This window comes from Trichoderma virens (genome assembly GCF_000170995.1).
Source record: "Trichoderma virens Gv29-8 chromosome Unknown TRIVIscaffold_72, whole genome shotgun sequence".
NCBI classification, from domain to species: Eukaryota; Fungi; Ascomycota; class Sordariomycetes; order Hypocreales; family Hypocreaceae; genus Trichoderma; species Trichoderma virens.
Window position 1 is genome coordinate 28,253 of NW_014013677.1, and position 24,407 is coordinate 52,659.

A 24,407-nucleotide genomic window follows, 5' to 3' on the forward strand; every position below is an offset into this window, starting at 1 on the left:
TGAGGCGTAGTGATCAGGCAACTGATGAAGGGATCGACAGGCCAAGGTCAGAGCCTCCTAGCCTTGGACTATTGCTTAGTCATGGGCGTGATGCTCTCGCTGAGCTCACCGAGGACATTGTAGCGCCTGAAGTACAAAGTACAGACGGAAGTGCTAAACTGAAAGCCCCTCCTGCTTGTAATTCCATTTCATCAACAATCACCATCACAGCGCTGCATAAGCAGTCTTGATATATCATGGTAAGATTATAATCTTCGTGCATGCATATGTAAATTCGCATATGCTCATTCAAGTACAGGAGAGCCCACACGAACACCAGCAGAATCTACTACTGTCGCGCATCATCACAAACGTCGTATGGCCATCTACAGGTACTTCCACTGGCACCAGGGTTTCGCTAATGAGCGCAGGAAAAATTAAATGAAGCCATTGTCGTCATGAACAAGAGCCTCCAGGTAAGAAGGAATCCCATGTGTCGTGTCCCACTGCTGTTTACTCATGCGGCGCAGGAGATTAATGTTCAAAACATGAACGTGGAGCTTGTCGCTCAGATGTTTAAGAACTACCAGTCCAATGTCCTCTTTCATCTTGAAGGTGAGTTGATATCAGAGCGCGATGATTGATTATTCTTACCACGATACTAATTGTATGCAATAGCCACGGATAACCTCAAGCCTCCTTCATAAGGTGATAATGTAAAGGTCTTTGGTGTTTACGGTATGACATTTTGCTGGTGGTTATAGAGGGAAAGCAGAGCTGCGTTCAAGATATCAACATGTGTACGATGAATATGAATTAAAAAAATGAAATAAAAAAAATCCCTCTAAATGGGAGAATATACGTTAAAGATTCTACATAAAATCGGCATTTTATCAGAGCACTTGGACAGCCCCCATTTGTGAAGGTCTTTCTTTATATGCTGCCGTGCATGTACTGCTACTTGGGCCGCCTGTCTCAAAGCCCGTGAGGCGACCGAAAGAAACGTCGACGCGCTTGCGTTTAGCGGCATGGACCCGCGCCCATGCATTTGCCGTCATCAGCCTTGCAGCCTCGCGATTATCCATTGAACCTTTTCAAGCTCGGCAGCGTCTTCAAAACCTCCAATTGGCCATCATTCGACGTCTTCCACCCATCGAAATCCGCCCACGCCCACCAGAATCTCTCACCCCAACATGGTCCCTGCCTAGACCTTGTGAGAGCTACATCCTGCACTCGTGCGATAACTCCCTTCCGACGAAATCATGTCTCCCTCTGCGATCGACGATCGAGTGCCGCAGGCGCCTCAAGAAAAGTCATATCCGCCGCCCAAGATATTCCCCGTCAAGGAAACCAAGTTTGAAAAGTTCATCGAGCCCCAGACTGACGGCCGCAAGAGAGCGCTGGAGCAGCCCGGCGGCGCTGCCATCGTGATAGATAATGGTGAGCTGTCGCACCGACTCGGAAGACCAAGGAAGGGGGGCTGACAATCTGCAGGATCCTCCGCCATTCGAGCAGGATGGTCCTTCGAGTCCGCGCCCCGGATCAACATACCGCCCATCATGGCCAAGTACCGTGATAGAAAACTTGCAAAGACCTTCTCCTTTGCCGGCTCGGACTGCTATGCTGATACGACGGCACGAGGCCATATCCGAAACGCATTCGAAGCCGGCACCGGCATTATAAGTAACTGGGATGTGGCAGAGCACGTCTTGGATTACATCTTTCTGAAGCTGGGCATGAACGATGCCAGCGGCGCCATCGATGTGCCGGTGGTCATGACAGAAGCTGTCGCAAACCTGCCTTATTCAAGAAAATGCAAGTCAAATCCAAGCTTGGATGGAAGATTGATTGCCCAGCGGCTAACTTTTTTATCTACGTATAGCGATGACCGAGATTATTTTCGAATGCTACGGCGCACCGTCCCTCGCCTACGGTATCGACTCGCTTTTCTCGTACAGGCACAACAAGGGAAAGACGGGACTTGTCGTGTCCTCCTCTCATACATCTACTCACATAATACCAGTCTACAACTCGAAAGCGCTTCTCTCGCAAGCCACAAGACTGAACTGGGGTGGCTACCATAATGCCGAGTATCTGCTGAAGCTGATTAGGTTGAAGTACCCTGCCTTTACTGGTAAACTCAACTCCTCACAAGCAGAGCACATGATTCAGGATCATTTCTATGTCTCAAAGGATTATGATGGCGAGATCCGCGATTATCTTGACTGGACAGGCTTGGAAGATCGAGACATTGTCATCCAGTATCCTTTTACAGAGGAAGTGGTCGTTCAAAAGAGCCAGGAAGAGCTGGATCGTATTGCAGAGCGCAAAAAGGAGAGCGGAAGAAGATTACAGGAGCAGGCTGCCAAGATGAGACTCGAGAAACTCATCAAGAAGGAACAAGATTTGGAATACTACAAGAACCTCCAAGGTCGGATAACCGACGAGACGAAGAAGGAAACGCGGCGGCTGCTCGACAGCCACGACATCAAAGATGAGGGCCAGCTCGAGAAGATTATCAAGGAGCTGGAGAAGTCGATCAAGAAGGCCCGTACCAAGGATGTTGGGGGCGATCCTGAAGAAGAACAGGAACAGCCGGATTTTAGTCTCTTGGACATTCCGGACGAGGAGCTCGATGAGGCACAAATAAAGCAGAAGCGACAGCAACGTCTTCTCAAATCAAATCACGAGGCTCGGGCTCGTGCCAAGGCTGAGAAGGAGGCAGAAAAGACCCGCGTCGCTGAGGCGGAGCGGCTTGACCAGGAGCGTCGTGAGAATGATCTAGATGGATGGCTTGACAAGAAGCACCAAGCCTTGCAGGACACGCTCCAGAAGATCAAGGAGCGCGATAGGCTGAAGCAGGACCTGGGCAACCGCAAGTCCCTCGCATCCCAGATCCGCATGAAGAGCATTGCCAATCTCGCATCCGACAACCCGACGAAGAAGAGGCGGCGCGGCGGCGACGACGACAACTTTGGTGCCAACGACGACGACTGGGGCGTGTATCGCCAGATTGCGGTGGGGGACAACAGCGACGAGGAGCAGGAGGAGGAGGATCTCGCTTCCACTCTGAAGACGCTAGAGCAGGATCTGCTCAAGTACGACCCCAACTTCACCTACGAAAACACCCAGGAGGCCCAGACTGTATGGTCCAAGTCTCTGCTCCACGCCTTCACCCGCGGCCCGCGACCAATCGACCCGGCGTCTCAGGCAGAGCTGCACCAGATCCATCTCAACGTCGAGCGCATCCGCGTGCCCGAGGTCGTCTTCCGGCCCTCCATCGCCGGCGTCGACCAGGCCGGCATCATCGAGATTGCGGGCGACGTCCTCACGCAGCGCCTCGGGAGCTTGCCCAACCGCGACGACTTCCTCAAGGACATCTTCCTCACGGGCGGCAACACCTTGTTCCGCAACTTTGACGACCGCGTGCGGGACGGCCTGAGGGCCCTGCTGCCGGCGGATTCGCCGCTCATGGTGCGTCGGGCTGAGGATGCGCTGCTGGATGCTTGGAAGGGCGCGGCTGGGTGGGTTGGGTCGTCGGCGTGGAAGACGGCGGCGATATCGCGGGAGGAGTATCAGGAAAAGGGAGCGGAGTACATCAAGGTGAGCTTTTTTTTTTTATCCCATCCTTTTTTGGCCCCTTTGTTTTATGTTGTTGTGGTTCTTCTCAAAGTTATTTTATACTAACCATTGTTGATATCTGCAGGAGCACGACATGGGCAACTCGTACGCGTGAAATTGTTTGGGTCGGAGAGTCATTTGATAATTTCTCATTATTCATTGTCTTGGTAGTCCTTTTTTTTTTTTTCTTTCCCCTTTTGTTCGGGTAATTTCCATCTTCAAACATCCACACCCAAAAAGTAGAAAAAAGAGACATTGTGTTTCCCACCACCATTACTTTCAGCAATCCATCCTGCATGTTATCGTAAGTAATATTGCACACACCAAAGCACTCGCCCGCCTCTACTATAAAGCTTTATGCATATCGTATCTCATAAGCAGCCATCTCCTATTTTATTTTGTCTCTTAAATCTCTTCTACATTCGGTATCTCCGCCCTCACCAGTACATCCACACAATCACTCCACAGCCCATTGATATCACGAAAAAAAAAAATCCCACACAACACAAAAACAAAGAGACAAGGAAAAGGAAAGACAAAGACAAAAAAGGAAAGGGGGTTATAAACTTGCTAAGCCGTACCAAGTTCACGCGACCGTGGAGAGGACGCGCCCTCTATAGAGACATCAAGAGGATCGAGGGACATAGACACAAAAGAAAAAAAAAATACTAAGAAAAAGAAAAGGGGGAAGATAATTGATATTAGAAACACAAAAGAGGTCTCTCCCGGAACGCCCACCCATCGATTTAACCCCCCTTCCTTATTAAGAAAAAACAAAGAGAAAATAGGAGGCAAACAAAACAAAGCTGCGTCTGGATTATATCTGCACATACAACGCAATGAGGTCCCTCAACGCCACCAACAAAACTAACCCTTAAAGGAAAGAGGAAAACACCCCAAAAGCTGGGGGGAAGAACTGACAAGCGCTTTCTTGATCACCAAGAGAGTTTTCAAAAACAGCCTCGGGTATTCCATTCCTAGGGCTGGCCGGGCCGTTCGTCGGGGTTCAATGGCCTGTTCAAGTCATCTGCCGTGGGCCGAGGGTTGTTATCCTGCTCGCCAGGCTGGTCAGTCTTAAAAGGCGGGCTGGGGTATGTTTGCGACCGCTCGACCATCTGCTCCTGGGCAGCCAGGCCAGCGACAGCCTGGGCAACGGCCTCGAGAGGGGTGCCAACGCCGGAGTTGCTGCTGTTGGAAGCCTGCGGCGGCGGAGGCGGCTGGTGGTGCTGCTGATGCTGTTGGTGGTGCTGCTCAGTGACGCTAGGTGGAGGAGGCGCGCCAGCTGCCGGCTGCGAGAGATTGACGTTGGGAGGGGGCGGAGGGAATTCGCCCTGGGTGTCAAGCAGTCGAGACTGGAGGTGGATCACATATTCGCGGAGCGCGTAGTTTTCGGATTGCATCGACTTGTACGAGTGCTCCAAGTCGGCCAGGTCGCGAACCTGCTGCTCCAGTTTCTTAATGTAGCCCTCCTTGCGCTGTCTGAACGCTCTCTGTAGGAACAACACTAGTCAGCAATTGTGACGCCATTGATGTCAACCGGGCATGTTTCGGGCTCAACCCAAGCGCTGGCGGATAGCTCATCTATGCTGAGACGCGATGGCAATGCGCAATGGCTTGACGCAAGTCATGCGAATCAATCCGGGCGTTGCCGGCGTCGCCTCCTCTGCTGACCAATACACCATTGTCCAGCAACAGCCAAACAGCGCCAACGCCATCACCAGCGAATTGGAAAGAGGGCCAAAGGCAAAAATCAAACAAACTCACCTGTGCAGCTCTGTTCTGGGCGGCGCGCTTGGATTGCGACAGCTCGCGCTTCGCCTTGCGGCCGTCAGCGGGATTGGAGTCGTCGACAGTCATCTGCTGCGGCGGCGCGGGGGCCAGCGGCACAGCCGAAGGTCCAGGACCGGCAGGACCAGGGCTGTGGCCAGCGGGGGGCACCATGGGCATCATGTTGGCAGCGGGCGCGTGGCCGACAGAAGCTCGAAGATCGGGGTGGATGTGCGCTTCAGCGTCTAGCTTGGCGTGAGGGCGGGAGACGTCTTGAGGCGCCAGGACGTCGTATCCATTCGGCGGCCGCGACGGAGCTCGGGGATCGCGCGCGCTCGGGTTAGGCGAGGCGGACGAGGCAGCGGAATCGTGGTTTTGGAGGAGCTCGAGCTGTGCGCGCAGGTGCTGTTCTGTCGAGCCAGCGTCTGTTAGTTCAGCGGTCATGAGGCGGCGTCCCAGCAAGGGCGACGGCGTTGAAGACGGGAGACAAAAGCAAAGGAAGAGTGCCGACGAGGGGTTCAATGGGATGGCAATCGAGGCGAATGGACAAGGGGGAAGCGATTAGGGCATGTGGTGATGTGGAGCGGAGCGAATCGTGGTGTCGTGTGGTTGTTGTTTTCAGAGCCGCGGATCCTGGGGCAATGGCAAAGGAGTACGAGTATACGGACCGTCGGCGTCCGTGTCGCGCGCCAAACGGCGTTTATGAGACGGTGTAGGATTTATAAACCCCGGAGAGGTTTGCCAGCCAAGCTGAAGGCAGCCGGCGGGTTTTGCAGGTGTTGAGGGGACGAGGCCGAGACAAGCAGCCGCACCGGTGGTGATGCTGGCGATGCTGCTGTTGCTGCTGGTGCCGATGCCGATGCTAGTGGGAGCAGTGCCCTTTTGCAGCAACGCCAAGCAGAAGCGCAAGCACAAGTACAAGCACACGCACAATCGGAAGCAGAACCAGGCAGGGCAGGGCCGGGACAGGGAAAGAATAAGACGAGGCCAGAGGCAGCTCAAGTCAAAGTCGAAGCGGAAAATGGGAGCAAAGCAAAGCAAAGCAAAGGAGAAAGAGAGAAAAGAGACTGGACTGCTAACTAACCTTGCGTGTTTGCGCCGTTGGCGGGAGAGCTCTGCATTGCTCGAGGACTCTGACTCAGCATCCGGGACGATTAAAGAGCGAGAAGAGGCAGGTTGAGCTTCGCAGATTTTTGATGACTACTCAGAGGGGGGCAGAATTGCTGACGTGAAACATGGAAAAACCAAGTGCTCTTGGAACTGGATGCGACGGGATTATGTAACGGCGGCGTGGCGGGATTCCCTGGGAAAATGGCGTGGCTGGCGGGCTTGTGCTCCGAGGCTCCGTACAGTACGGACTTTTTCTGTCTTGTTTCTCTCTTCTTTTTTTTTGCTGCAGCTTCTCCAGTTTCGCCTTTTTGCTCTGCGGTCTGTTTTTTGCTTGGGTTGTGCACGCACGAGTGAATGGGGCTTGGTGATGACTGATCGGATTCCGGGACACGGAAAGGTTGGGTAATACCCAGGTAGTAATTGAGGAGTGCTGGTTGGCACTAGCGGGAAGAGACGTGACTGAGCATCAAATGTCCGGAGAACCGATGCAGGCAAGGCAAGGCATGGGGCCAGCAAGTACCAAAGGTTGCTGCCTGTGGTCGCGTTGCTCTGCAATCAAGATGGAGGGGTACTTGCGGCTACTTGAGGGCTCTCAGCAGCGGCTCAACAGAGACTTGCATGGGCTGCAGAGTTCCCACGGCAAGCCACGTACCCCGACCCCCTTGCAACTACTCCTTCGCATCACTGCCAGGTCGCCGCCGTGTACTCGGCCGTATTATCTTAGCACTGCGCCGGGTATCAGTTGCGGGAGTGATACATGGCTGTCCTGTACTGTGCTGTGCTGTTCCGTAACGCCGTACCATGGCTGCCGCATTACCATTACGAGTACGTGAGTACTTTGGTCCTCCACAGTAAGGCAATGGTGCTTCTGGCACACACATCCCGTAAGCCGTATTAGAGCCAGTGGCACGGTACGGTGTAATATTGACGGCTCGGTACTACTAAATGTCCACTGCAGGATGAGTTGTATCCGGTAATGTCTAGTGCCTACGTATCTATGTACTATCTATGTACAGTACGGAGTACACCTTGACCTTTTCTTTCCCAGTCAGCATAGCACAGCACACAGCACAGCACACATCACCGAACCGCCGAGGCAAAGACCACAAACGCGTCTCTCCTCACTTGGTACCTCAACAACAACAACAAACACTACTCGTACAGGTCAACAACTATTACCAACTACTAACTCCTACTGTACAGCACTAGCAAATCAGCCACGTCGGCAGCCGCCTCTTCTTTTGTTTTGTCAACGCCTGCGGGCGCCTCGGCCTTGACAGAACCCGGCATCGAAGCCGACACCTGCATCACGTCAAACCTCGGGTTTGTCAGCAGTGCTCAGGATTAGCCCCATCAGGACTAGCGAGATTAGTCATGTTTGATAAGAAGTGGATTCTCTTCGCTGTCGGATAAATGGGGCCTCGTTCGCTTTATTCCTCCGGAAGCGGTAAACGCTTGCTCCAGTTTTTCAGTACCGCTCCAGTACGGGGCAGCCCAGCGCAAACTCCGCCACCTTGATGTATACGAAGGTAGTCGCGCAGGAGGGCAGAACACAGTGCCAGCATTGTGCCGCATACGATGCCGCACACACAGTGCATATTGGATGCCTGTTTGCACAGTCAGCAGCCTTCTTCCGATTTCTTCTTCTTCACCAATACGAGTCACGATTCCTCCTCGGGAGGGGTGTCTGGTAGGTGGCACTGATTCGTCCACGGCCCATGTTCCTTTTTTGCTTTTTTACGTGATGACATGGCCCGCGGCGACTGGCATGGGGGACACAAGCTGGAATGAGGAGCTTATTTCCGAGCCTGGGCAAGGCACCACTGGCCGCTGAGCAAAGACGAAGAGAAAAGGCAAACAGCTTCGAGCGGACCGCGTCAAAGCTCTTTGAATGGGCCTCCGCGTCTCGCTTTACTGCTTACCTATTCTCGACTACTGATGCTCACCCACGTAGTCAAAACAAACGCGCCCTTGATCACTAATACAAGCACCCTCAATGCTCTCGAGCCCCCGTACTCGCACAAAGCAGACTACTGTACTCCGTAGCCACAGTTAGGGCCGTGATTACTCGTCCAGACACCAGACAAGGCAATGGTGTGGACTCTGTCGCCTCTGGCCGGCCCCAGTTCAGATCGAGAACTGGTCCGCTTGAGACAATCTTGGCCTCCCAACGATGCCAGAGTTGTACTACACCAAGCATGTATGGATGGAGTGCGAGTCGAGTGTGTTGCTGGCAAAGTCAGTCAGAGGCCCGTCAAACGCCGCTACCCCGACCCTACGTGCTTCGTGCTCCTCAAGTGAGGAACAAGGACCTCGGATGTTTCCAAATTACGCCAGTGCTGGTCCAACGCATTGGGCTATACTCCGTATCTGCGCTCTCGACGTGTGCTTGTACGGAGTCCTTACAAGTAGTAAGCTCAAAAATTGCCCCATCAGGCATTAGCTCGGCCTTTGATTACATAGTTGCATTCATTTATGCTTGTGTGATCCAGCCAGTCCACTCTGACTCGGCAGGCTGACAGCTATGTGGTTGCTATCTCCGGCCAAGGTCCTTCGGCAAGTCCCGTTTTGCCGGATCTCTCTCGGGAAACTGTGGTCTCGATACGGAATAGCCTCCTCCTCGGTGACTTTTGGTTATACGTAGTAGATACGATGTCTACCTACATGTACTGGCCACGCGACTCCATCAATCGACGCGGATCTGATAGCAATCCGCAATTTCTATGTGGAAAATCCCAATCTTCATGAGCGGCAATTGTATGTATTCGCACACAGCTAACTAACCAATGGTCTCCGATGCAAAGCAGCATAGGGATTAGAGTCGAGCTTTGCATTGACATGTTCTCCTACAAGTTTCATCTTCCAACAAGTGGGCAACTTTTCGCGAGGCGTAATGTCAAACACGGCTATCCAATTGCATGACAGCAAGCCTTTACACGCCGGAAATAGCACACATAACAATCAGTCGAGCGTTGATTTACAAGCATTCGAAGTAAATAATGGTCAACTCATATCTTATGAAGCAGTTGAGCAGACGTCTAAGTCGACATCTTTGGCCGGCTCTTGAACAATTTGCCGCCCTTCCATACGTGCGTTATGTTGTTGGTGTTTGTCAAGACTCGGACATCATCCAGCGGGTTCGCAGCAACGGCGATTATATCGGCATCATATCCCACCTTTAGCTGCCCGCTCAAGGGCGCCATTCCTCCCAGTGTCTCCGGTCCATTCGCTGTTGCACACTCAATCGCTTGAAGTGGTGTCATACCCAGCTCTACCGCGTACACGAGCTCGTGCGCATTGTTGCCGTGGGAGAGGGCAGATGTCCTGGCGCTACTGGTCATGTCGGTTCCTAGAGCAACTTTGACTCCTTTCTTAATGGCCAATCTATATGCGTCCTTGGACTTGTCATAGATGCCAAGGAGCTTGCGTTTGACCGGAGGAGGCAGCTGATCACTGTAGTCTCGAGCCAGAATGCGGACAATGTGCTGCGTAGGAACGAAAATGGCATCTTTCTCGAGCATGAGGTCAGCCACCTCCTCGTCCATGTACATGCCATGCTCGATGGACTTGACACCAGCTCGGAGTGCAGCCAGAATACCGGCTTTGCCTATGGCATGAGCGGCTACCGCCCGTCGGCTTCGAGCCGCCTCTTCGACCATGGCCTTGAGCTCCTCGTCCGAGAACTGGCGGTCCTCCGGGTCATCGTTGAGACTTCCGACACCTCCGCTGGAGCAGACCTTGATGCAACGGGCGCCTCGTCGTACCATCTTTCGAACCGTCTTGACGCAGTCGTCAACACCATCACATACACCAATAGGACTGCCGCCGCAGTTCATGGCAGCCATGACAGTGCTGATGGGCGAGGCGTGGTCATCGCCATGGCCGCCCGTGATGGACAGCGGAGCAATTGCTGAATAGATGTTGGGGCCGATGAGGGGGCCGTTTTCCACGGCAGGCCACAGATCTCCTCCGTATCCGCCCAGCTCTCGCACCGATGTGTAGCCCGCCATCAGCGTCGTCTTCAGATCATCAACCGTGACGGCGCCGCCCAAGGCATTGTAACCTGGGAGATACATGCTGAGTGAGCTCAGGCCTCCAATGACGTCCAGCCCTGTGAAGTGAACGTGGCAGTCCCACAGGCCCGGCATCAGAACGGGAACTTGCCTTGGCGCGATATTCGAATACTTGGTTGGGATATTAAAATGGCTGCCGATCCAATCGATCTTGCTACCTTTAATGGCAAGCGCTCCATTGTAAATGGGCTCTCCGCGGCCGGGGATTAGCAGCGCCGCTATGATTAGGGACAACGTCTCGCTGTCCTCGACTGGAGGCTCCGAAGCAATGTGTGAGGAGGAGAGAGGGGGTTGGATAGGGACGCGCATTCTGACAGCAGCTCGGGACGATTATCCGGCAATTTGACTGTAGAAATACGAGAATACGAGAAAGTGCTGAGCCAAACCAATTCGACAGATAGCAGTATACAGAAAGGCAAAGGAACGATGACTACATTTGACGGTGACAGGTTGCAAGACGTCCTTTTATAGCTTCTTTGCCTTAATCACAACCCGGTTCCAGCACCCGCACCGCGTGGCTGGGGAAATCCTACAAAAGGAGTATCAATGACATGGAGATACATGGAAATGTGATTTAGGCGCACTCACTTACCCGAACAGGATCTTGGCTAAATGCAATCCTACAAAAGATCTTTTGAGGCACCGTTAGCTAGAGGTTGTGGAGCGGGTTTTGCATGTACAGGGGCCGAATACCGATATCAGCTGTTGATGCGGGGATTCAAGATGATCGATATTTAGTATCTATACATACCGAGAGATTGTCAGATGGTTGAATAGAGCAATGGATATCAGTGGGCAGAAATTAAATAGAAGAATGTTTGAGGCTTTGATGTCATTTACACAATAGAGCGAGAGCCTATCGTCGCATACCCTGGAGTGAGCTTAAAAAAATAGCCGTGCATTAGTTGAGCCGAATCCCAGCTAAACAGCTCTCAACCAAAACCTACATAATCCATCACAAACACCAAAATCTCATTCCATCAATTTACTTAGAAAGAAAGAAATGTCCCGCTCTAAATTTTCATCCCTGCTCATCTCCTACAAGAACATTTCCCTCGCCAGCTGCAGCTCCAGCATCAGACATTCTAGATTCATGTCCTCTCAATCTCCCAAGCTTGACCAGCTGCTTGTGTCGAATGGCGGCAGGTGGACGTTGACGGCGAATGGAGAGGCTTTGGAGCGGAGTTTTAAGTTTAAGAACTTCGGCAAGACGTGGGTGTGTATACGGTTGGATTCCAGGACTTTTGGGCATTTGCTGATGATGAGCTTTGTGAAGGACTTTATGACGGCTGTTTCGCTGCAGTGCAAGATCTGGAATCATCATCCTGAGTGGTCTAATGTGAGTATTCCGCATGATTCACATACAATGACTAAAGAAACAACGAGTGATATGATAAGGGTATATGAAGAATTAACTATCTACAGGTCTATAATACGACATTCATCCGCTGGACAACGCATGTGCCCAAGGGCCTCTCAGACAAAGACATCAGCTTAGCCACTCTCTGCGATTCCCTGGCTAAGGATTTTGGCGAACTGGAGCCGGAGCCATCAAGCTGCGAGATGAAAGATTTGGCAGATGAGGTTATCAAGGATGGGAATTGCTGCGTAAAGAAATAGAGCTTTTGGGGGCGATGGTGGCGAAAAGTAATATTTGTGGTAATAGAGATGGTATGAAAAGCCAATTGAATCATTTCCGATTTTTCTTCGGTTTCCAGAGGTTCCCTGAGTATTGAAGCTTTTGAACCGTGGGTGAGTCAGATGTCGTTTCAGAGACATTTGGAACTGTCTGCGCTGAGTCGAGTTCAATCTATTTCGCTGGGACTCTTGTCTCTCTTCTGTGTCTTCTGTATGACCACTGGCCTGTATACGTACATAAAGTACTCGATGTGTGTTGACGAAACGTCGACGGTGAAGTCATGCCTGGGTCTAGGGTGACTGTGTCTCCAGATCACTACATAATGTATCGATAGGTTGCCCTGAGGTGCTGGACGAGGCCGTTCGGCCCCATCATGTCGGGCACAAATATTCCAATCGACAAAGGCTGGCCGGATGACTGCTTCCACAAGACTGAAGCAGTGAACGCTTCTCCCGAGGTCCATAATGGCGGTCCAGCCATCGCAGTGCTGTTAAAGGCTACCCTCTGCGAGTGTCGAGACTTCTGCGTCAATGCTGAATGGCAGATCCAGCGGGGAGATGGTCGATATGAACCCGCGTCATGCAGCCTCTTTTCTCGCCACCGTATCCAAATGGCGGTATTTTAAAGCACATCATTCTCAAGCATAATGTCAACGCCAGCGGAATGTTGGTCGTATAAATGGTCTCAAGCTGCTGCAGAGCATTGTAATTCCACGGCTGGGTAGGTTTCCTTACTTTATGCTCTAAACATTGAGATAAGTGGCGATTTTGCAACTTCTGCGGGAGAGTATATATGACTTGGGCTTGCTGTGTATAGGAGTCTTGTTTCACCTTTTGGCACCTGTAGGTCGACTGCTTTCCGTGAATCTGTCAGGATGCCCAAGAAATAGACACAAGAACCCATGGCATTTTCGCATGGCTTTCGGGAGGAATTCAACACAGCTGTTCTTGATAATGAGTACCTTGGTCCTTGAGGTCTTTGCCGAAGGCTCTGTAGTTCCTGCATCGAAACATCTCAATTCGTAAAAGCACGAATGAATTCCCCAAGCGCTTGCCTCGGCTCGAATGAAATCCTTCTAGCGCCTTCATACTCCCGATGGGACTCAAAGAATTGTTTAAAGGTGAATATCAAGAGACTTGAGTGGGCCCGGATTGACAACGTTGTTGCTTTTGTAATTTGTCACTTCGAATGCTGAGTGAGTGATATTCGCAACTGCAAGATTTTAGTGAGCCTGGAAAGACTAGGATTGGTTTGATCTGAAGTTTCGTTCCATCTGAAGTGTCGATTGGGAGGCACTGTGGGCAGCCTTTTCGATAACAGAGATATACCTCACACCATTGTGGCAAGTCCCATACCATCCAAAGTCAGATTGTATTTTCGTATAATTATCATGGCTCTAATGTCTTGAGGGCACAGGTGAGTGCTTTGAGCCGATGTACTTGGGTGATCAAGACGCTCCAGTTTGGGTTCAAGAAGTCGGAATGGGATTCATTGTCATCAAAGCTGACTCATTTCCCACACCGGGCCCTGGTGATCATGAAAGGAGCTTTTAAAAGGTTGTACCACTTGACGGCGCCGTTTTGCTTTAGTCGGTTTAATCGGCCGTGGATCTGCAAAGTGGTCTTTGGATTGAAGTGATTGCTTGCCGTAATACCAATACGGCAAGCGTCGTGTAGATTCACTCCAGTACTCATGATGTTTATGTTCGCAATGAACTACTGAGCTTCCGATGTGGCATCAGAAAAGAGGCGTACGGCTTCGACCTCTGCTCCTGGCATATCGGTTGAGCGCACAGTCAATATGTGGAAACCGGCCATCTTCATCGAAACATACATTAGTCTGCGAGCCAATTAGTAAACACAACCCCGAATAAAATAGCATCCATTCGTACCGTAGCTTGTCTTAATGTCTGTGATATAGGGGCAGCCGCATGCCCACTCATGAACATTTCCTTATGCACGACTATTGTCCGAAAGGGCGAAAACTGATCTGACGTGCACCTCGAAAGCTTCTCTTTCGATAGTTGGTAGGCATTGATCGCGATACTCTCCCACAATTGCCATAGGGCCAAACTGCTTTATGTCTCCGATGAACAGAGCCGAAAAATTGGGAGGTTGAGCAAAGGGCACCAGCCCTCATATTCTGCAGGGTTTCAACTCCATTGTTGGCTGTAGCCGATAATTTGGAAAATGAACATGGAACACCTCGGGGGCGTCATTAGAGTCTGATGACGTTTCTATCTGCATTACATCCGTCTCTGCCGTGCTGGAGAAGACTCTTAAAGACCTCGTACTTGGTGGGCGATGTATCCAGGAATGTTTTTGGGCACTATCAAAATTAGCTTTTGTCTTCAACTTCCGGTATGAATGGGATCGGATGCCAATCAAGACTGTCAAAGACCAAAGGTAACTCACGCTCATTTATTGCAATCTCAGGTGTGCAGTCATCTTCGATTCTACTTGTCAGGGTGTCGAGAACCCAGTCTTTCAGTTCAACTAGGCATAACCCAGCTTCCTCTTCCTCGTAATTTCTCCTCCACACTGCGCGAAATCTTCATCCAGATCATGGGGCGACCCAAGCTCTTGGTTTCGGAGGTCACCTGAAACCTCAATACCTTCGCCCAAGAGGTCCTTTAGCTCTCTTCCCCCAGCTGTCTCATCATGCTATCCGCTGCAGTAATCGTAGGTCGTTATAATAGTTCATAATTGATTGAGGGTTCTCCTTTCCCAAAAGAACACGTAAGTGTTTTTATTCTCCTTTGTCTTCCATGGCGAACTCGTGGCGAAGACCCAGGATGTGGCCAATTTCGTGAGCCAAGATATTGGGCTAGCGTAAACTGCTGGGAGATGAAGAGACGTAATGTCTACCCGTTGAATAGTGTGTTGGGATTCGTAATGCATTTACTATTTACTGGCCAGCTCTCTCCATGGTAGGGCTATTAGGGCCATCAGCTTCGGAGGAGTGCCATCAGTTTCAGGAAGGATTTGACTCCTATTAGCGCATGGTATGACCAACCCCCCAGGTCAGCTGCTACAGCTTATACCCACAAGCCGTACTTTGGAGTTTTGGGAGTTATAGAGGAGATGCAGCTTTGTGGCGTTGTGATAGAGGTGCAGCAGCAAATTCCTTGATCGTTAACCACGAAATTGGCTGAGCTCAGCCAGCAGAATGGCCTGTGTGCGCATATAGATGAGCTACTGAGTTTCGATTAGATTCAAATGACTGCTGTACAAATAGTTTGTGTTGAGGTCTGCGTTGGTCTCCAAATGTCGCTTCTGAATATCTCGTAGTTTTGTCAAGATCTATTTTAACGACCGGGCTGCAAATTGTGGAATTCCAGTCACAAGAACCCTTCTAACACATTCTTTCTTCTGAGCTGAGATGAAAGTGAAAACGGATCTGCCGCTGGGCTGCGATCTTGGAAGACGGCCTGGGCTTGCTTGTTCGCCATGGCCACGAGCTGCTGTTTGGTGCAAAATGGGTTGATGCTGAGGAGAGTAGTCTGTGCAATTCGGGTTGCTTGAACATGCCTAGCTCCGCGTCCCCAAGAGTGAATGAGAAAAATTACTCTGTCAGGCATCAAGGCCTTCATGCGACGTACGGCGTCGTCGATCTGCGCGTTCTGGGGGGTAGTCCAGACGACCATGGCTTCATCTGAAATGTTAAAAATGGGTGTATTCAGGAACAGGACGTGCTGCTGTCCTCGAATTTGTACCAAAGCCACCTTGGGTAGATCCGTGAACTGCGTCCAGTCATTTGAGGATTTTTCTGTCTCCAAAGCCTTCAAAATGTGTGTTATTGAGTCCATATAAGATTGTGGGATTTCTAGTGTTTATAACAACCGAAAGTCGTCATTTAGTGAGAAACTGGGCGCTATACGATGTCTACTCTTGGCCTTGGACTTGCTGTCTGAGTCTCCAGAGTATATAGGTGAGACTTGTCATCCTTGTAGATGACAAAGTCGAGGTCTTTGTTGAGTGTGTCCCGAGATGATACTTGCTCAACGTTGGTAGATTGAAAGTTAAGCTCGCCATCTGTAATGTAGAGGAATTATCCTTGGAAAAGTCAGTCTTGGCTAGTAACTAATTTGATGACCAGATCACGTCGAAATTCTAACTGGACGAACTGCCAGCTCATTCTACATGCATTGACAAGGGGATGTAAGATGAATCATACTTACTGCTGGATCCATGGTGTGTCAACAAAAATGACAACTCTTTACCCTGTAAGTGTTCGAGTTTCATTAAGAATGACGAACGTCTCAAAATCAGGTGTCCAGCATATATTGGTTTCTCCATCTGAGATCGCGTAAACAGAAGCCTGAGAGAAACACCTTGGAATGCCATCCCAGTGCCATGGCTAGGCCTGCCTCAGGGGTGGTGCACAGCTTTTCTATGTATTGAATTGGTCGGGTCTGGGTCCATACGTTGTGTATCGCCATCTCTGTCATTCATCTTGATCCAGGCAATGGAAAAAGCATCCCACGCCTTGTCGGTATCTCTGCCGCTATTCGTGCATGTAATTGCATATAAAAGAATACTCGTGGCCATTTTTGATGGCTTCGGTCGGTATTATGGTTTGTAGCTCCTTTCTCAACCAGCTTGCTTGGTCTCAACCGATAAGCTTCCGAGCAAAACGGATAGGCGACTGTTTGCGAAACCGCTCTGTGAGAGAGAGAGGTATCACCCTGGTGAGGTGGTGTGTGAGGCTCGTTGTTCAACTCTGCGTCTGCGCGAGGTGGTTCCCACCCTCAGGTTGTATATCTCCCCGCTCATCCATTACTAGGTTGATGTAGACTACTGAAAGCGACACGCTGCGCTCAAAATCAAGTGTGAGTCGCTGGCAGCGGTAGAGACTGAGAGAACTTTGGGAGCTGCGTCCAGTGTTCTCATAATAAATTCGTCCACAATGTCTGGCGTGAACAATATTCTGACGGACATTATGCGTTTGCTCGAGCTGCTCGAGGTGACCCATTTCTTGCAAGACAATGGCTACGTCAGAAGGACTTGGTTTGTAGGGTTTGGTACACAATGCCATCATCGTTTCTTGTCGTCGGTATAGAAAAGTGCTCGTGGGCACCTGCAAAGGTTCCGACTGGTGCTGTGGTTTGTCCACGGAATTCATCAATTCATCTCAATATACGGTCGTTGCAATCAAAGGCCTGTGCTGTAGGGAGTTGAGACAGAAAAGGTGCGAGGTTGGCCGTAATTGCATAGACAAGTCATGACTGATTCGTTGTGTGCGATGCTTGCGATTCCTCTTTGCCACGCACCAGGTGGATGCATGACACCGCTACAATTGAATGAATGTCGAAGTTTCTAGTCTCTCCAACATAGAACGTAGCTTGGCACTAATATAGTTCGTTTGATTGAATGAATTTGGGAGCCTTTGAGGCAGGCTTTGATAGCGTGTAGATCCGTTGGCGCCCTGAACTCGTTCGAGTAATCTTGTGGCCAGTGTATGTTCCATATTCGTAGGGTTCCTCTCTGGACAAGTTAGTTAGCAGCTGAGATTTCATGGTATTGTAAAGTCAATCCTACTTGTTGAACTTGTAAAGCAGTGTTCTATTTGTATAGGTCACTTGTGAGGTTGCATGTTCTGCCTTGAAGGACACGAGTCCTCAACCACGGCTGCCATGGTGGCAGACACATATCGCTGCTTTTGGCGGGGCGTGTAAAGGTAACAATGCCTCGGTTGAAGAGCCGGCAAATCATAGGTTCGTAAGAGATACGACGGCCATTCTGTAATCTCACAAACTGGCCTTGCGTCCGTTTGAAGCGTAGCTAATCGACAGAGATGATGTCTGATGATTGACCAAGGAAAATAGTATCCAGATTGCTGACATAGCTGTAACTCTTACAAGTCTGCTCTCTCAGGGTATCCTGTGATGTGAAAGGCAGATGTTGGGAATTGAGCGATATTCCATATAAAAGCAAGAACGAATTGGTGAAGTTGGGTTCGTAGAGTTGTGCTTGATGGTAAGAAAAGAAGACAAAGATGAGGGAGGGTCATTGTGCGACCACCAAAACTCCACATCGAACGAGGGCAGAACACAGTTGCCAAGTTGCTTATGCCACAATATCTCGACGGTCTCAGCCAATGTCAGGAGAAATGGTATCTGAAATGATGCGTCATGAGCATAGTATCTTGGGCATTGGAGGAGCGCAGTTAAGACGGACAATGAAACCCACCCTACATTCTCGTGTGAGAGTTTGCCAGATATAAAGACGGGCGCGTCTCTGGACTCTACTCTCTCAGTGTCGTTTGTGTTGGGCGACCAAAGAACGTTGGTAAACGGCTCTCCCTCCAAGATAGGCAAACTGTTGTTATTATATAGACGATTAATTAGAACATTTTGCGATGTATAGACTAAGATGGAGTCTTCGGTCTTGATCTCGGTCTATGCCATGATGTCCGCCAGCACATCGGTCTCAACTTCCCATTTTAGGTCTCCTGGGAAGCCGATTGGGCAGTAATCGTCGCGGGTGCTCTTATAGACACCATTGTTTTGTGGTGTTCGCGACAAAAGTGATTTGTAGTCGAGATCTGTGCGATTTGGACTTAGCTTCCGAGTGCCCGTCATCAATCTGCTTGTGTTGCACGGAGAGGTGGGCTTATACAAACCATCAAGCGTACTTCAAAGAAGAGTGTCAATGTTTCACCTCTCTTTTGAGACTGGGAATGGACGGCCATCTAATAAATACGGTGATCAGTCGGCAGGGTCGTGATGGAAGCGTTGAATGAGAATTGATGGAAGGACTTACAGAAGTTCTCGTGTATATTGGGAGCGAATCCAAAGAAATTCATTCTCAATGGCCTTGTAGAGAGGACTTGAGTCCCATTGTGATGCATATTTTGTAATAATCTGTAAAATGGAGTGATAATATAAAGCCGTATTTACTCGAGAGGGATTTGGAATGGGGATACTAGGGGTATTAAATAGATCTTTTCAGCACATCTTGTTGAGTGAAAAGATTGAGTGAATTGACACAAATCCAACAGGTGCTGTGGCTGCCCGTGACTAGTAAGCAGCGTCTGGTTTGTTGCATCTCGTGTGTTGTCCCGGCTCAATACGCCAATGAGATGTATCGTTTTGGTGAAGTCTCCCATGTTTTAGCGGCTTCTACTGGTGGTCATGGACGGAAAAAAACATAAATCATTGACCGCCAGATTGACCGCCGGTCAATTGCAGAGTTGTGTCAACTAATTCATCACTTGGTGTCATGAAACGGGCGTTTAGTGATGAGAGTAGGCAGATTTGTTGTGTACACCATGCCCCTATCCGCGGTCACTTGAGTCTACAATAGCATTACTCATGATGAGCTCCCGAGATGTGTTGGGATTAATATATTATTCATGCGAGAAGGCTAGCAACTGGTGTGTTTGTTGGGGCACTGCTCTCTTGTGGTCTATCAGGCAGGCACTGGACAACGTAGAAGTCGAACGAGATGCAGCAGACTTCTGCAAAGCTTCCTGGTCAGGTGATTTGATATGAGGATGCATGATGGCGCAAGTAGAACTAGAAGCTTGCAACTGTCTGTATTTTGAAAACTGTCACTAGGTAAGTGTTAGTGATGTTGGCGTGGTGTGAAGCGCCTCCTTGAGCACATGAGCTCATCATCCAACCATGATCTGTCGAGAAAGAAGAGGATTCTTTTCGTCTCAGTGATGAGATTATAGAGACGAAGCATCGAGGTAACAATAGCAGTCTCAAATGCAACCGACATCTCCTCTGAAACCCCCCTTTGTCTGTCTGATACCCTCGCCAAGACTCTTTGTTTGACACACCAAGCTATACATCTTGGCAGTGAAATGCTAGACACAACAAGTGCGTGCAACGGTCGTGATGATTCGATTCTCGAGGCATCTCATAATGACGCATCTGCCTCATCACGAGTCCATCTTTACTGAAACCAACACAATAACTTCAATCATATAGCAGCGTCTTCCCTCACCAAATAAGCAGCGTGACATCGAGGAATCGCTGCCCGCGCAGGTACCTTCCGAAGACCCTTGCGCTAAGCCTAATGCGCGATAAGGTGAGAGACAGCCCCCCAATCGCGTTCCGCCATGGTGTCCTAAGACAAGGGAAGCTTCATCTCCTAATTTCTGGTAAATCCAGGTGAATCTGTACTGCCGCCGCTATCTTTGACCTCTTCATCTCTTCGACGAACTAATACCGCGCCGTCTGTCCCGTCCTTTCGACCCCGAGGCTTTGTCGCGACAACTCAGAAACCGCATACGATATCATATTTTATTTCACAAGGAGGGGAATAACATCAGCTTGCCAAGATGTCCATGTGGCTCTCTGATAACCAGAGTATGTACCCTGCAGAAGACCTCACGCGAGCTCTGGTTGTCCCATGTAGTGATCCGATGGCATGCTGACTCGTGTAATAGAGATTGGGGTGGTTTTCTGCTCTGGCGGTAGGTATGCGACCTGTCTATAGCACAAGCTTCGACGCATCAGGGCGCTTTGATCTGACGAGATCGCTTTGCTTCAGGTGGTCTCTTCCTCATCGGTGGAGTGATGCTATTCTTTGATCGCGCTATGTGAGTTGCCTTTCCCGAGCGCTTTATTACGCAGTATGCTGGAGGCGTTTCATCTGGCTAACACCGTCTTTGCAGGCTTGCGATGGGAAATGTACAGTCTCTCTCCTCTCTACTCCGTTTGCGAACCGACGACCGAGCTGACAAGTCCTCCGTTAATGAATAGATCCTCTTCCTCATCGGCTTGACGATAATCATCGGTCCTCAAAAAACATTCTTCTTCTTCGCCCGGAAACAGAAAGCAAAAGGCACAGCCGCATTCTTTGCAGGCCTCACGCTGATATTGATAAAATGGACCTTTATCGGCTTCATAGTAGAAGCGTATGGAATCGCCATATTATTTGGTGATTTCTTGGGCACGATTGCAGGATTCGCCCGAGGCTTGCCTGTGATCGGGCCCTACATCGGCATTCTCGCAGATCGGATAGGTCTGGGCCGCCGCAACGCCGAGCTGCCCGTCTAATATCCACGTGCGCTTTTGCTCCGATGACAGCTGCCATGTCATGATCTGGTTGTACGTTGAAATGCTGGAGAATCCGAGGATGGGGTGATGATAGCGAAGATGCTCAAGGGCTGGTAATAACTTAGCTCGTGTGAGCAGCGACATCGGCGTTTGTGGCGTTAACTGAACAGCGGCTTTCAGGGAGACTGAACGATGTAACAATACTGATGGAATGTAAAATATATGTATCAGCCTAGGCCTAGGCTTAGGTAGGATGTTTATGATACAAGCTGATTAGCGATAGCTGATAGCCAACATGAAGAATCACTTTGAACCAGCTTGGTATAGGCAAGATTAATTCTGACGTCAAGGGGCAACGCAAGTTGGTTAGGAGAGCCATTTTGTGATGAGACTTGAAAATGCTGATTTTTTTGTCTGTGTCGAGAAGATGTCTCTATCCTCCCAAACTATGGCAGTTAAGTTGCGAATATTCCCACAGAAACTCCCCCATCCCCCCCTATATCATCCAACGCTCTGGTACTACTGCTCGACACCTTGAATTTTTATGCTATTTTGACACTCATCTATCGATGGTCAAATTAATATCCGGTTTTCTTGAGGTGGTCGGCGAGAGCAGTAACGACGAGGGTGGCGTTTCCGGCCTGCGTGGTTTCGCTGTGGATGCCGACAACGATGGCCTGCTTGGAGGCGGCAATGGCAACACCCTCACGACCCTAACGCCAAATATCTTTAGTATAGCCCCAACTAGAGTGTGTGTACATGTATAATGAGAATGCGGAAGACGCGGAGCGGGATCGTGGACGTACGGCTCGGGCGTAGAGGTCTCCCTCATCGACTCGGGTCAGGACAAAGCGCTGTCCGGCAATGTAAAGGCCCTCAGCGTAGGCCTTGGCCTCAGCATCCGCGTTTTTGCTGACGATATCGGCAATGACCTTCATCTCGGCGGGTTGGATCTGTATTTTCTACCATTAGCCTCACCGCATGACCCCAGGGTGGCAGTCAGTGTGATAATACCGTCAGATCAGTAGACGTAGCCCAAGCGCTGTCGCCAGCCAAGCTGAGGATGGCACCCTTGGCGATATTGCCGGTACCGACCAAGCTATAGTCCCGCAGTTAGCATTCGATGGTTCGGATCGTCAGCCGAAGCGCGGGAAGATGGAAAGCACCTAGTATCGACGAAAGCTGCGGTTGCGAGGTGTGTCAGTAGCTATCATTTTTTTGCTCCTCCTTGCTCCTTGAGGTCAAGGTGGGGTTATTCTCGGATCAGGGGAAGAGGAGCGCTGACCTTGCCAGGACATGGTGGACGAGATGTGGTGTGTAGAGACGAGTGCGAGGAGCAGAAGAGCAGCGAGAGGAGAAGAGAAGAAGAGAAGAGACCGGCGAGATGAAGATGCAAAGTTTCCGCGACTGGACGAAGTAAATGCAGAAGGAAAATGGCGGAGTGGGTTGTTTATGGCTGTGGATATTCTATGGGATGCTGAGCTGTGCTGAGCCGTGCCCCTCGTTTCGTTTGTGAACGAGCGAGACCAGACCAGACCAGACCAGACGGGTGCAGGTGCAGGTACAGTGACCTGCCAGCACAGGCATTTGCACGCATTTTCACGTCACTGCGAGGTACCCTGACCAATCCGCGCCTAAAATTCGTTCCCCGCCGCGGGCCTTCGCGGGAGGCGACACTTGACTTGGCCAGCGAACCCCACCACAACAGCAGTAGCTCTCAGGTCAACGGCTGCTATCAACGCTACTGTACAGGGCGTCTACCGCCAGTTCTGATGCCCGCTGGGGGTATCTTAGCATGGAAGCTCAGATAGGAGGAGCACGAGGGAGGCCCGGTATAGGAGGCTGCAGCAGGGCCAGATTCCAGGGGGCCTAATGCTGATGCTAATTCGGGTGCCTGCTTATTTTCTTCAGCAGCGCTCCGTAGAGGCGGCGCTAGCTTGGGCTTGACGTCAAATTCGGCGAGATGATGCTACATACCTACCCAGCCGCCGGTTTGGTGCGTTGCGTGGTCACGAGCAAGTGTAGAGACAAGTATAGAAACAATGAGGAACCTACTATCTATAAAGGGGGTTTGCCTAGGATATCTGGCAATTAAATTGCTTGTATCACCTACGCAGGCATCCAGATTGTTTGGACAGTCACATGTATCCAAGATTGGCTTCGACATGCCCCCAATTTGATGGCAGCCTAACCAACTTGCCAACCACACATTTGACACCCTCCTTCAAAGGCTACGATGCTATCCATGTGCTGATTCCTGATTCCTTTGACCGGTTTAAGGGGGTCCCTTTCCCCAGCAGAATAGTCGCCGCCTCGGCAAACACTCCATGGCCTGACAAGTCCACTTGTCCAGATGTGGAATTGTCCAGCTGGCGATTCATCTTGGCCTGAAAAGATATCTGATGCCAAGCTACGTCATCTTCACCATAGCAAGGAGACTCCCAAAAAGCGCGCCGCCCAAGCTCAGAGCACGGGTATCCAAGTTAACCGAGCTTCTCCCAGCGGCTCCAGAGTATCTGTGTCGGTGTGAGAGCCGAAGGAATCCAGCGAGTCACGCTCCGGATTCATTCGCACATCCATGCCCATGTCTCCAAAATGGATTACTCGTGTCCAGCTCATCTGCCACAAGACTATTGATATTAAACAATGACACTTCCATGGATTGGATTACATGAAACTGGACGTGCTCCCGCAAGCGGGGCCCCATTTCCCCATGGTCAGTTGTAAGTGGGACTCGAAGCCATCTTGAAATGATGGTATTTGACTGCAATTTCCTCAGCCAGGTGGAGGATGAGAGTAAATTGTAAATTTGGCTTCTATTACCAGATAGTGGGAATTTATGTCTCCATTATAGGTGAGTCTGGCTGTGAATGGCAATTTCCGCAGCGTCAGTAAATCCCAAATTGCCATTAATAGCATCTTCTCCTTATTGCTCCCACCATAGTGTTACTTAAAAAGAAGGACTATTCAGCTCAGCAATCCAAGTTGCCTATCCAGCATTCCGGCGACTACGAAGAGTTCCAAATGTCGTAACAAGTCGCAGGGAAAGATCTTTTATTACCATTAATTAAGTAGATACACGGTCCCTTGGGTATCTGCTACTCTCGCTACTTTCTGCTACTATCGATATCTTCCTCTAGTATCAATATCCTCGTCTAATATCGACATCTTTGGCTAGGTAGTATCGATATCTCGCTATAGCATC

At 50.2% G+C, this 24,407-nt stretch overlaps 9 protein-coding genes across 9 annotated transcripts; 5 read left to right on the top strand and 4 right to left on the bottom strand.

Moving 5' to 3' along the window:
• Positions 1–280: 280 nt before the first annotated feature.
• Positions 281–869, top strand: TRIVIDRAFT_78442 (uncharacterized protein; the record flags this gene model as incomplete). The annotated part of the gene is made up of 4 exons (XM_014100026.1): positions 281–355; positions 411–455; positions 510–594; positions 658–869. 4 exons carry the CDS (start codon positions 281–283, stop codon positions 684–686), a joined length of 234 nt encoding a protein of 77 aa, XP_013955501.1.
• Positions 870–1,241: 372 nt separating this feature from the next.
• On the top strand, positions 1,242–3,715 carry TRIVIDRAFT_192201 (uncharacterized protein; the record flags this gene model as incomplete). The annotated part of the gene is made up of 4 exons (XM_014100027.1): positions 1,242–1,419; positions 1,474–1,794; positions 1,862–3,582; positions 3,686–3,715. 4 exons carry the CDS (start codon positions 1,242–1,244, stop codon positions 3,713–3,715), a joined length of 2,250 nt encoding a protein of 749 aa, XP_013955502.1.
• An 862-nt stretch (positions 3,716–4,577) lies between these two features.
• On the bottom strand, positions 4,578–6,488 carry TRIVIDRAFT_192202 (uncharacterized protein; the record flags this gene model as incomplete). The annotated part of the gene is made up of 3 exons (XM_014100028.1): positions 4,578–5,090; positions 5,365–5,777; positions 6,452–6,488. The coding sequence occupies 3 exons, from the start codon at positions 6,486–6,488 to the stop codon at positions 4,578–4,580; spliced, it is 963 nt and encodes a 320-aa protein (XP_013955503.1).
• A 3,027-nt stretch (positions 6,489–9,515) lies between these two features.
• TRIVIDRAFT_209448 (uncharacterized protein) lies at positions 9,516–10,961 on the bottom strand (the record flags this gene model as incomplete). Its single annotated transcript, XM_014100029.1, has 1 exon — positions 9,516–10,961. The coding sequence occupies one exon, from the start codon at positions 10,857–10,859 to the stop codon at positions 9,516–9,518; it is 1,344 nt and encodes a 447-aa protein (XP_013955504.1).
• A 682-nt stretch (positions 10,962–11,643) lies between these two features.
• Positions 11,644–12,170, top strand: TRIVIDRAFT_52024 (uncharacterized protein; the record flags this gene model as incomplete). Its single annotated transcript, XM_014100030.1, has 3 exons — positions 11,644–11,766; positions 11,827–11,889; positions 11,976–12,170. 3 exons carry the CDS (start codon positions 11,644–11,646, stop codon positions 12,168–12,170), a joined length of 381 nt encoding a protein of 126 aa, XP_013955505.1.
• An 89-nt stretch (positions 12,171–12,259) lies between these two features.
• Positions 12,260–12,838, top strand: TRIVIDRAFT_216229 (uncharacterized protein; the record flags this gene model as incomplete). Its single annotated transcript, XM_014100031.1, has 1 exon — positions 12,260–12,838. One exon carries the CDS (start codon positions 12,563–12,565, stop codon positions 12,812–12,814), a length of 252 nt encoding a protein of 83 aa, XP_013955506.1.
• A 2,691-nt stretch (positions 12,839–15,529) lies between these two features.
• Positions 15,530–15,997, bottom strand: TRIVIDRAFT_223083 (uncharacterized protein; the record flags this gene model as incomplete). Its single annotated transcript, XM_014100032.1, has 1 exon — positions 15,530–15,997. The coding sequence occupies one exon, from the start codon at positions 15,995–15,997 to the stop codon at positions 15,530–15,532; it is 468 nt and encodes a 155-aa protein (XP_013955507.1).
• Positions 15,998–20,481: 4,484 nt separating this feature from the next.
• Positions 20,482–21,813, top strand: TRIVIDRAFT_170767 (uncharacterized protein; the record flags this gene model as incomplete). The annotated part of the gene is made up of 5 exons (XM_014100033.1): positions 20,482–20,509; positions 20,590–20,616; positions 20,694–20,742; positions 20,818–20,833; positions 20,906–21,813. The coding sequence occupies 5 exons, from the start codon at positions 20,482–20,484 to the stop codon at positions 21,200–21,202; spliced, it is 417 nt and encodes a 138-aa protein (XP_013955508.1).
• TRIVIDRAFT_70330 (uncharacterized protein) lies at positions 21,781–22,500 on the bottom strand (the record flags this gene model as incomplete). The annotated part of the gene is made up of 5 exons (XM_014100034.1): positions 21,781–21,915; positions 22,009–22,155; positions 22,217–22,301; positions 22,369–22,384; positions 22,488–22,500. The coding sequence occupies 5 exons, from the start codon at positions 22,498–22,500 to the stop codon at positions 21,781–21,783; spliced, it is 396 nt and encodes a 131-aa protein (XP_013955509.1).
• Between the last annotated feature and the right edge of the window lie 1,907 nt (positions 22,501–24,407).